General features: G+C 39.8%; 1 protein-coding gene across 1 annotated transcript; it reads right to left on the bottom strand.

Annotated features, from left to right (window-relative positions):
* Positions 1–969: 969 nt before the first annotated feature.
* Positions 970–9,304, bottom strand: LOC137866073 (schwannomin-interacting protein 1-like). The gene is made up of 7 exons (XM_068701732.1): positions 9,162–9,304; positions 7,262–7,371; positions 3,550–3,667; positions 3,137–3,343; positions 2,581–2,704; positions 2,364–2,457; positions 970–2,256 (listed from the first exon to the last, which is right to left on the bottom strand). Exons 1-7 carry the CDS (start codon positions 9,189–9,191, stop codon positions 2,205–2,207), a joined length of 735 nt encoding a protein of 244 aa, XP_068557833.1. The 5' UTR covers positions 9,192–9,304; the 3' UTR covers positions 970–2,204.
* Positions 9,305–11,900: the final 2,596 nt, after the last annotated feature.

The raw sequence follows: 11,900 nt of genomic DNA, 5'->3' as shown, positions 1-11,900 counted from the left end.
AGCCAAGGTTGTGTAATTTTCCCCCATAGCACCAAATGCTTTAGTGAAACTGGAATTAACACAAACAGTGATGAGTAATTGAGCTTCACTCTGGTTACTCAACTGTTTACTGTTGACATTTCAAGAGTGAAAGCATTATGGTGTATGCTATTATAAACAGTAATCCTGCACACTCATGCCTAACATCTGTCCAATATCTGTCATGTTCAGTGTATCAATAATCACAAACAAAACACTCTTAATAATATTCAAGTACCAGACTGAAAAAACATATTAACTGACTTCAACATCTAGTACGATCTGATAGAAGTTAAAAATGCCTTTTATTAGATAAGGGTTATTTTTTTAAATCATAAATTCTTTATATATGAAAAAAATAAATAATTTAAAACATTGTTTGTTTAATAAGCTAACCAGAATGTCATGTCATGTTTTCCGTGTATGTATAAAGTGTGTTTTATTAATTTTTTTGTGAAAAAAATAGATGTATTTCTTGTTATTTGACATCAAAGTTTAATTTTCCAAACAATTAAAAAATGTTAGGCAGCCATCTGAGGTGGAAATTGTGTATTGCTTCTTGTACAGTAGTTCAAGTGAGTTAAAGTATGGGTAAAAGGCTAATTAATTAAAAAATTGTTTCAGTTATTTTTTAATAATAATAATAGTAATAATCCAACAGTAGTTCATTTTAATCAACTAATGAGTGTAACTGATGGGACTATTTTTGTCCCCGCAGTCAAGAGTTGTTCCCCTTTTGCTTGTGGTAATCCTCCATAAAAAACTCAGTTACATAAGTGTCAACACAAGTGTGAATGAGCAGAGAAACTCCACTGCACTTTTGCAACTCTGAGGTTGACTATGTGAATGAGAGCAGATTCGATATGCTTTCCCAAGCACCACTTGACGAATCAATTAGTTTTGTAATGCAAATTAATTCTCATGAAAACCATCCAAATATAAACAAAGGTCACACACTTGAAACATTTATTACTGGAGTTTTGATTTTACAATCATTATACATTACATTTATCACTGAAGCATATTAGAAAAGAAAGTTTGACTTTGTGTTAAATAACATTCTTAAAAAGCTGAGAGTGAAAACACTTACAGACAACAAGGCATGTTCTTCATCCTTTTAATAAAGTATATTTTAACATTTACATACAGTATGTCCATAAATCCTCTGAACAGATAAATTATATATGTTTAGACTGTGATTTATTCATATATGTTTTTTCTTGTTTACCCTTTTCAAGCATTAGCAAATTGGGCATAACAAAAATTACTTTTCATATTTTTTTTATTTAGGGGCTGTCATGCCTCCACTTTTGCTTTTTTTCTATCCCTATCTATTAACCAGTGAAATATTTTTAAACCATATCATGTCATTTCTTGTATTTTACCGAGTACATAAAGGCATTTGACAAATACAAATTTGTCGAAATGAAGTTCAAAATGTTCAGTACAGCTCTATAATCTTTAAAGCAGTTGGAAACTGTAGCAGCAATCGAAATTACAAGACCTCTGTGAAGCTGCTACAGCACTTGAACACCACTGTGAAGCTATAAGCTGCAGATCTGCTCAGTGTTCATCTTTTTCTATTGCAACAGCTCAGAGAGTAGTAGGTGTGTAATAGTGAATTTCAGTGATCAACAGCAGTGACACAGTGCCCCTAGTAAACGTAATGATAAATAGGTGAAGAGAGCATGTCTACAGATGAACTGATCAATCTCTTGATATTTAATATAGAGACAAACAAATGACAAAGTGCAGTCAGGTGTGGCCCCTAGACGTCGGAGAAACAAGGCGTGCAGGCGCTCTCTCTATCCCAGAATTAACATGAGTGTACCGTGCAAAATCATGAAGAGGTAAATCAGGGTTAGGGGATGCAGTTACATTGAGAGGATTCCCCTAGTTCTATAAAATATGGCATGAGTAATCATGCTGAGTGAAAGTGAAAAGCCTGCAAAAAACTCAACAGTGTCCACACTGAAATCAGTGATCACTCAGCTTCTTTTAGACGTCCTCTGACCTTCGACAACATTCTGTGACGCATTACATTTATGTGGTATGTCTGTGTGTCAACACTGGGTATTATGGTATTTTCATTTCTCCGGAAAACAGTCAGCACAGATGGAGTTTCATTAGTAACACTGGTGACAGTCCACGGAGCAAGAGGTAAGATGGCGTGCAGATGGAGTCGTTTATTTAGAGATAGCTTTCTCTGCCTGGTGCCGCTGATGGCTGTGAGCGTGCCTGTCGCAATAGAGACAGGTAGTACGTTAGAGCGGTGGAGAATTTGACAGATATTTTCAGATAGAAAGACACAGAACAGAGAGAGGTGAGAGAAAAGGATGATTCACCTGGTGAGGTCCTCTATGTCCACCAGCATGGCGTCCTGCTCCACATGCAGCTCGTCCCTCATCAGCAGCAACTGCACCAGCTCTTCATTTAGACCTGTGTCAGTTGGAAGACGCGATTAACTTGTTCATAAATTCTGATATCGTAAAGAATTTTCTTTTAGTGATGTTTGTGTTATACATGTGTGTGTATATGTATCTGTGTGTTTGATCCACTCACTCTGAATCTGTGAGTGTAAGTCATTTGTGATGACTTGCAGCTGTCCTAGACTCATGTCCCTCATGTCCCCTCGCCTCAGATTCCTCTTCATCAGGCCCTCGCTGATGTGGGGCAGATGGGGAAGCTGCATATGTAAGCACACATGGACAGGAAATTACTGAAAGTCAAAATGTGCAAAACGGACCAGAATTTGAATAAAGACTGAAACGGTTTTATTGGATATTAGTCAAAGTCAACTGGATCTATCTGGGTTTGCAAACGTCAAAATATTTTGTTGATAGTATCAGGGGTTTCCTCCTGGTCACACACACACACACACACACATCCTGTTATACAAACTGACTGACCTTCTATTTAGAGAATGCAAGTCCCTAATGTGATTTTAATTGTGTTTACTGTAACAGCATGTTATAGTAAGTCATTCTATTTTCACTCTTTTTTTCCCCCTTCACATATGGTAAGGATATTGTATTGTCCTGGATCATCTCCTAAAAAGTATTTTTCAAAGAACAGGAAGACAAAGAACTTTCTTTTTCTCTTTCTGTCAATGACTAACCAAGTCAGCCACGGGTGAACGTCTGTGCAGTTGGATTTGCCTCTCCACCTCCACCTGCATACGGGCCATGGGTCGAGCCAGAGCCAGAGCTACCCGGGCCTCCTCCTGCAGCCTTCGCTGCACCCGCCAGAACCCCCCGCAGTCATCTAGTGGGTCTGAGTCCTCCTCCGCTGTGTCCCGGTCCGATAGCGATGAGCTCTGCTTGCTCTGGTGACAAAGAAGTGTAATTGATATTGTGAGGTGACAGCCAAACATTCTCACAAGTCGTTAGTCCAAAGTAACATGGACTCTAGAGGAGAAGAAGGAAATGAAATGCATTTCCCCTGAATTTTATTTTATCCCAGTGAAAACGAGGGAGAAACACACATGCAGCATGTGCACAAAACCACAGAGACTATCGAAGCAGTGCATACCACAGGTGACAGCGGTGTGTCCAGACTGGTCTCTGTCCTGCTGTCCTCAGCATCGCTGTCTTTGTCGCTGCTGCTGTCATTGACAAAACACACCTGCAGGTTCACCCCACTCTGCAGCCTGAGAGGAAAACACAAAGAGTGAAGAACGTGGGAGAGGTAATGTCGATTTTTAGTAAGAGACACTGAAAATGTCTTATAGAGAGAGGGAAATTTCTGATTGATTGTTCTGATTTTGTTTACAAGCAAACCCAATTTGAATGACAGAAATCACAACATTAGGTTTGTAGTTTTCTTCTTAACAAGGTGATCCTAAAATACATTTTTACAAAATTGTGCTGATACAATTATGAAGAGGGAAAAGGGTAAAGGCCAGGAGATATTTGGACACGAGTTTCAAGCATTTGCAGAATTCCTAAAATGAATAACAAAAAACACATTTAATTAATTTAATCATCAAAGGGTGTGGCAGCTCTCTATACTCATCTGTACATCATGTGCCAGATTCAATTCCTTTTTAACACACTACATATTATTTTAAGAAAAGGCCATCGTTTTTTGAGATGCTCAACAAGTGGTCATGGGAATAATGACAGGGAGGGGTGATCAATAACAAATACAATTCAGCAAAAAAGATGAATTGATGTGGAATAATGTCAAAATGATTATTGCTAATAAAGACATCCCTGTCCATATACTTTTGGTCTGAGGGTGTCTTTCATGGTTTGGGCGAGGCCCCTTCGTTCTAATTACGGGGGAATCTTAATGCTACAGCATATAATTAAACGTTATGAAACAATAGTGTGCTTCCAACTTTGTTGCCTAACAGTTTGGGGAAGATCCTGTCCTGTTTCAACATAAATGAGGTCTATAAAGACATGATTTTCAGTGTTTCATGAGGAAAAGCTCACAGTCAACCCCATCCAACATCTTTATAGCTTTCGGATCAACTGGAGCCTCGACTGCAATCCTGTGCCTTTTCGCCCAATGTTAGTGCCCAACCTGACATCACTGATGCTAATGTAGCAATCCCTGAAGCGTTGTTCCAAAACCCTGTGGAAAGCCTTCCCAGAAGACTGGAGGATGTTATAGCAGCATATCAATGCTAATGATTTTGAAATGGTATGTCAAACAGGTGCACGTGGGCTGTGTCTCGGTGTCCACGCACTTTTGGCCACAAAGTGCAGTGACGTCAGTAATGTCTCATTCTGTGACGTCATCAAGTTGGACCAAAAGCAATGGAATGCTTTCATGAAGCGAATGAAGCCACAAACATAACATCAGGCTCTCCGCAGCAGTTGCACCTCGACCTCAGCCTTTCCAGGAGCTCAAATCACTCAGTTCCAGATTATGATACTCTGACTGAAAGAACCTAACAACCCAAAGTAACCGACCCCTTACCCTGGGATGAGAACAATAACTTATACAACTTCACAGACAGATGGTTCTGGAATTTCCACTCCAAACTAAACTCCAGAATGTGCACCCTCACCTTCACTAGAGATCACATGACTCCAATTCCACCTATCACAGCGGCGCACTTATATCAGGCATCACTTCTTCTTTCAGGAGCATTTGGGCCACAGACAGAACTTCACTTCCTCAAACAGCAGCCAGTAGCATAGGGGTGCGGCCCCGTCATTTGATGTAAACGCCCCCTCTAGTGAAAGAAATCTAGTTACTGGAGGTCAACGCTGCCATGAAAAGAAAGCAGAGTGGTGTTGTGTAGTGGCTTTTGTTGTACCAGCTTGTGTCTGATGTAATGCAACTCTTTCTACTGCGTGTGTGTGCATGTCCCCAAAACCTCAATTTCAAATGTGAAATACCAATTTCGTGGGAAGATAATTTCGTCTAGTTTGTTTTCATCTGTCATAAACCTATAATTTCGAACTAATATGCCCTCATACCTAGTCACTGCATGCTTGCCCTGTCTGCTTGTTGTTTTAATGGAACATTTAACATCAGGCCGAGGGACAACAGTTACAAATTAGCCTTTTGTCAAACACTGCACAATTTCAGTGATGTTGATCAATATACATTGTCCTCGAGAATAAATAAATAGATAAATATTGGAATTGGAATTGTCTTTAAGACAAATATTTTTAGATAAATCTATGAGTTAAACTTTATTGTTATTCCATGTCACAATGCCGTACAGGCAATTAGCAAACAAAAATAAATATATAAACAGTAAATTAATGGAAGACTAATGCACACAAATTTTCTGAATTATCATGTATCATAAATACTACTAAAACTAAAAATGATAATAATAAAAAATCTATAATAAGATTTCTCCCACTAACTGCTACAGAAAGCATTAAATGTCAACAGAACAATTTTTCACATGATATATATACATATGAAATGATATATATATATATATATATATATATATATATATATATATTTATTTATATATAATGGGAGATATCTAATTTTGGAATTAAACACTTAACCGTGAGAATTTCATTAAAATATGTCTGACGGCATCACCAAGTTTCTGTCTCAGCAACTTATCACGCAACAGAGGTTGACCACTGTGCCACCTCAGCAGCGCCTACTCTTTCCACACTCCAGTTTCATTGTTCTGCTGCTGTAAATTGTTACGTCCAATGTCAGTTTCTTTAGAATGACTGTAAACAGCACTGTGGCTTTCAGGGAAACCTCTCAGTTTTCGGCACATCTGTCTGTTATGTTAATCACTTGTTCTCTTCCTCTGTTTGTTCCTAAGAATAACATAAACACAGACAAACGGGATAAATCAACTTACAGTATTTACTCAACCTTCTGTTATTGCACAAAGATGCACCGTCTACTACATGACTCATTGTTTCTAAACGGACTTCAGCAAAAGATCTGCTGTCATTTATTGTAATTTACACATCTATGAACCAACAAGCCAATCCCATATGTTTTATCTTTCTGATTTGTATGTTTTGGGGCTCATAGTTCTTAGTGAATAGATAAAGCTGAATAACTGAATAGCTTCCTCCCATGGCTGTTAAATAACCGATCGTATCTGCCATGTAGACAGATTTCAAGCTGTTGCAGATGCTACAAAGCTGTCCTCTCAAAACCATGTTAACTTTCCAAGAACTATGAAAAATAGCATAGGTCTGCTTTGTGATTATGCTTTTGTTTCCTCGATAATCAAAATATTTTTAGAGATTAAGAATTTCCTCAACCCATAAAGGAGCACAATCAAATTCATCAAATGTGGAGTAATATTCATGGAACAGTGAAGTTTCTAAAGACAGTGTGTGTGCTACATACATGCACACAAACGAGGGTCAGACTGATATTGTTTGGTTTGCCAACATGATGTGCAGGTATATAATTAAATGCCTTGTCATAATGTCTATATGAGAAAGTTCCTTATATAGGCAACACATTAAGTCTACAAAACCTGATATTAACTTTTGTATTCAGTTATAGAAACACATTAATAATGTTTGTGTATCAATAATTAATTCAATGTTGGGCGTATCTCACTGTTTCCCAGCTATCCATCCAAGAATAACTTCTGGAAGAACATCTAAAGACCTCAAGTGTCAGCCGTGAGAAGCTAAGGCACAAACATATTGGTGCCAGCCTTCAAAAGCCTTCATTGATCAAACACTAATAGACTCTCACACACACACACACACACACACACACACACACACACACACACACACACACACACACACACACACACTCGATCTAAGCCCACCGGGAGGACAGGCCATTCTTGCTGCAGCTGGTGTAGATGACTGGCTCGTCGTCATAGAAACTGCCAAAGGCAAGTTTCTGCCTGATGGACTCTCTCTCATTCCTCTGGGCCTGCCAGAAAAAAAGAGGAAAATACATGAATATAAAGAATATTATTAATAGTGCTGCTAATGCTTTAGTTCCATCGGAGTGGGACACACTTGCGAGAAGAGATATTAAGCTGAGTGTGTAGAATGCTATTTAAATTGAGGCTATAAATACATGTATTTTACCAAATGATAATGCACTTTCTGGTTGAGAGGAGGAGGAGGAAGGACAAATAGGGATTACGTAGGCAGCGGTAGATGGAAAGAAGGGAGCAAAATCATGTAATCCAATTTCCTACCTCTCACACATTAGGATAACCTAGCTGTGGGCTCACATGTGACATTATAATTGTATAAATATGTACTAATGAAGCTTAGCTAACACATATATTATAATCAGTTCCTTCTCTTCTACTCTTTCGTGAGCTTAGATAACAGCTACAGACATCCCTCCTTACATAACACTCGTTTCTGTCTCTAAATAATCAGCTAACCCTAAAAATATCAGGTCTGAATCATCGGTACAAAACTGTTTCATCCCACCATACACAAAAAACTGAATATCCTAGCATTACGATAAATACTGGACTGCATTTGCAATTAAAAAGGCACATCTGGCAGATTCAGATGGTCTGATTTTCTCCCACAGTTCAGAGACATGCAGATCATATAAAATGGAAACTCTGCTAAAATGAATGAATAAACACGGCATAATTCTGCTCTGTATGTAGTTAATCTCTCCTCACAGTCATTTTCTCTCCTCTCCTCCTGCTTGGTTCTTTTTGACCAGAAATATTGTTTTACTTCTCAGCATCTACAAGTTTCACTGTCCTCATTTTCATTTTGTCCCCTTTCCTCCTCCTCCCCCTTTTCCTTCTTTGTACATCTTACCCTGAATCATTTTATTACTTTCAATGTATCTCAGCTTCCAGTGTAGCTGCCCCTCATTTCATTTTTGTCAACTAAGAATATTTTTAGATCATTTGAGCTGCGTGAGTTTCTGGTACACCAATCCAAATCCAAGTCTTGAAGTCTCTCAGTTTTTGTCTTTAAATACTGAACAAAATGTTGCAGCATGACATTATTTTCTATTTTGGCACCATAAGGAAAGTGTTTTTATATCGTAGGATTGTGCCAAGTGCCCATATGTCCCAATAATGCATACTGTGTGAGTGTGTGTGTGTGTGTGCCTGTTACACACTGCCATTGTATAACACCTATATGTCAATATTCTCTCTCTCGTAACAACCTAAAAACCAGCCCAACACCCTCTCTCTCTTTTCTTGTGACGCATCATGAGACTGTGATGTATAAGAGCATACATCACAGTTGAATGCCTTCCCTCTCCCAACCAACGCTCTGCCTCCTGCTCGTCTACTTCAGACAGCCGGTTCACATGTCCTCCTTAACAGCAGACTGTCTACACACACACACACACACACACACACACACACAACCTATTTTACCCTCCCAGAAGAGGGAACGTGGTCGAGGAAAAGCACCTCATGGTTGCTGTAAATGATGTAGAATGATTTAATTTGTGGAACGGAACAAAGCATGTTACATTATTACACATGTAGCCATCAAATGAGCGCTGAATGATTTCAAATTTGACTGAGGACATGTAAAAACCCAGAGAAACCCAGGTGAAGATCACACATGAGCACACCCACGTCACCTCACTATCACGCTCACCCATTATGTCTGACTCATCTACAGCAGCTCGCCCATGATGGATACCCATCATGTGTACCTGTGAATATTATCCTACACCCTCAGAATCACTAACGCATACAAACATCAAAATCCACACACCTGGTAAACGCGTTTCTCCTGGTGCACCATCCTTCAGCGCATCGTACTGAAACAGCCGCCCTGCCCTTCTCTACACTGCAGTGAAGCTAGACCCGGGAGACCCTCTCATATACTGCAGCTCCGTGCAGGAGAGTGAGGGAGGGAGGGTGGAGAGAGCAGTGAGGGGTAGGGGAGGGGAGGCAGCAGAGAGAGGAGGGAGGGATGGGGGGGATGTGGGAGCAGGAGAGGAAAGAGTGGGAAGAGACGGAAGCAGAGGAGGAGAGAGGGAGGGGAGAGGCAGAGCTGCTCAGTGCTCTCCTGATCTGTTATCTGTTCCTCCATCTTCCTCTCTTGCTTTCCTTCTCTTTGCTTCTCCTCTTCATCTTTCTTTTGAATCGAAGCTGCTAGAAATCTGTGCCCTGATAAGAGGAAACAGGCCTAAAAAGATTACAGGAATAAGGGCACATGATTGGTGGTGTATGATACGGTGGGCTAAAGGTCCAGGCTAAACATAGCATGATAAATGAGACTGCAACACTGGAAAACAAAACCATTAAAAAAAAGGCTGATCAATAAGAGCTCCTTTAATAAATGTCAGCTCTTTTGAGCTGCACTGACATGGCGTCTGCATCTGCTCGTTGACCCAAAGCAGAGCCATGAATTTCTAATTGCACGTTATCCGTTTGTTTTGCCTCCTTAAGGAGTCTCCTCGAGCCCCATTCCACATCACAGATTCAAGCGTGCTGAGCCGTAAGAGAGACAAAGAATCACAAGGGAGTACATGCACACACGTGCGAAAAGAGAAAAGACACACACACACACACACACACACACACAAACACACACACAAAACACACACACACACACACACACACACACACACACACACACACACACACACACACAGTTAGGTCCCACAGTGCTGTGTCACAATGCAGCAGTGGACGTAAAATGGGATTAAACAACATAACATTTTGAGTCATCTTTCATCCTTTATCAGGATCAGAGGCCTAATATCCTCAGCCCTTCAATTCCACTCATTTCTCTAATGCATACACGTCATAATCATATAGAAACAAGATATTCATAGACTCCCATTAAAAATGTTGTTATGCACATTTGCTTTTATGTTATCAGCTTTTAATGAATTATATATATATATATATATTTTAACTTGAAATTGTTTGTGTTTTTTATAATTATTCTGAGAAGTGTGTTGTTGTTTTTTTGAAGAAACCATGACTTTTGCTGAATCGCTGGGGGGATGCAGTGGAATCTGTCAGAACAAATGGACTCAGAGGGAGTAATTCAGTGCTTGTGTGTCTCAGATAGAAAGAGAGAATGACAATCACTCACAGAGATGCTGGACAGTCTAGTTCGGCCTCCACTGTAACAGTCGTCTGCCTGTGGCGCAAAGATATCCTGGAGCTCCTCTGCCCAACTGCGGCTGTTTACCATGCAGCCCCTTCCTCCTCTCTGGTGCTGTGTGTCACCTCCACAGTCCTCCCACCAATGGCCTGTTGTGGCCTTTCTCATGAATACCTCTCCCTCCTCTTCCTCATCCATGTCCACATCATAATCCTCCATAAAGACAGACTGTATGGAGAGGGTGGAGCAAATGCCAGAGTTGGGGGAGGGACTAAGGGCCCTGGCTGGGAATATGAGACTGAAGATATTCAGAGCCGGGACACCAATCTCAGACTGAAATCAAATGCTTGAGTGCTGTCTGTGTTAATCTCTATAATCTCCATGGTATCTTTATGTTTACTGTGATCAAGCAAACAAAAGAGATTCATATAATAGCAGCATGGGCTTAAACATGAATTTATAGCAATATTCATAATATTCATCATCTAGATGCTATTCCTACTCTGATTTTTCTGTCTCTGGTCATACCTTTTTTATTTAGTCTTTAAGAACATTAGTCAAAAAACTAATTTTGCCAAACTTGCTGAACCATTAACGCATAGCATGGTCTTCCATCCTAACGTCCAATCACTAGTCAAATAAAAAGCCAAATCATATGTCGATCATGCTGTGCATATACTCACCTGCTTTGTGGAGTGCAAACCATTTCTTAAGATTCTTGAAATAAAAAATTAAAAAGCAGAAATCATTACAAAACAGATATCAGCACAGTGTTGGATAAAAGGACAATTGCTTCTCCCATGCTGGACAAAGACTGTACGATGGCTCCCAAAGGGTGCATTTCAGGATCTCATAGTCCTCTACAGAATAGTGGTTATTCCTGATCTCAGTGCTCCATAGTTCTAGCTGACTAACATCCCACAACTGTAGTAAACGAAAAAATACAGTCACGCATCCTTGCTCTCGAAGTCCAGCATCACAGCGTTCTGTTGTCACGTTTGGCTAAGTTTCAGTGATGCATGTAAATGTGTGTGTGTGTGTGTGTGTGAGTGTGTGTGTCCATGGTCACATGGTGCAAAGAGGAGAAAGCACCATGTGGAAATATATAGGAACAGACAGAATGGGGTGTGCACGCTGTATGAGTGTAGAGGAATTTATTTTTATAAGATCATATTTTATAAAATGCCTACCATGGAATTATTTTGTCGTACAATTAGGTACACACACATGGGCCATGCCAAGAGGTGTAAGCACCGTGGCACAAAAGGGGAATAATTGCATTACAGATGAATCACGAATGAAAAAGTGCTAAACATGTTTATTGAATGCTCAGTATCACATGACACCAGCCCCGGAAAGTAAGCAGGACGGACAGTTAGGGTTGAGAAACTT

Source organism: Cebidichthys violaceus, unplaced genomic scaffold, assembly GCF_023349555.1.
Source record: "Cebidichthys violaceus isolate CVI_PGR_0920_01 unplaced genomic scaffold, fCebVio1.0.p SCAF_8, whole genome shotgun sequence".
Classification (NCBI taxonomy): domain Eukaryota; kingdom Metazoa; phylum Chordata; class Actinopteri; order Perciformes; family Stichaeidae; genus Cebidichthys; species Cebidichthys violaceus.
Note: the sequence above shows the minus strand (reverse complement) of the source record. Positions and strands in the feature narration are given on the sequence as shown.

Coding starts and splice junctions, on each gene's coding strand:
- LOC137866073 (XM_068701732.1), bottom strand. CDS start 9,191: ATGGTGCACCAGGAGAAACGCGTTTACCAG. Junction 3,344..3,549: donor ACACACCGCTGTCACCTGTG/GTATGCACTGCT, acceptor CTTTGTCACCAG/AGCAAGCAGAGCTCATCGCT. Junction 2,705..3,136: donor GTTCACCCGTGGCTGACTTG/GTTAGTCATTGA, acceptor TTACATATGCAG/CTTCCCCATCTGCCCCACAT.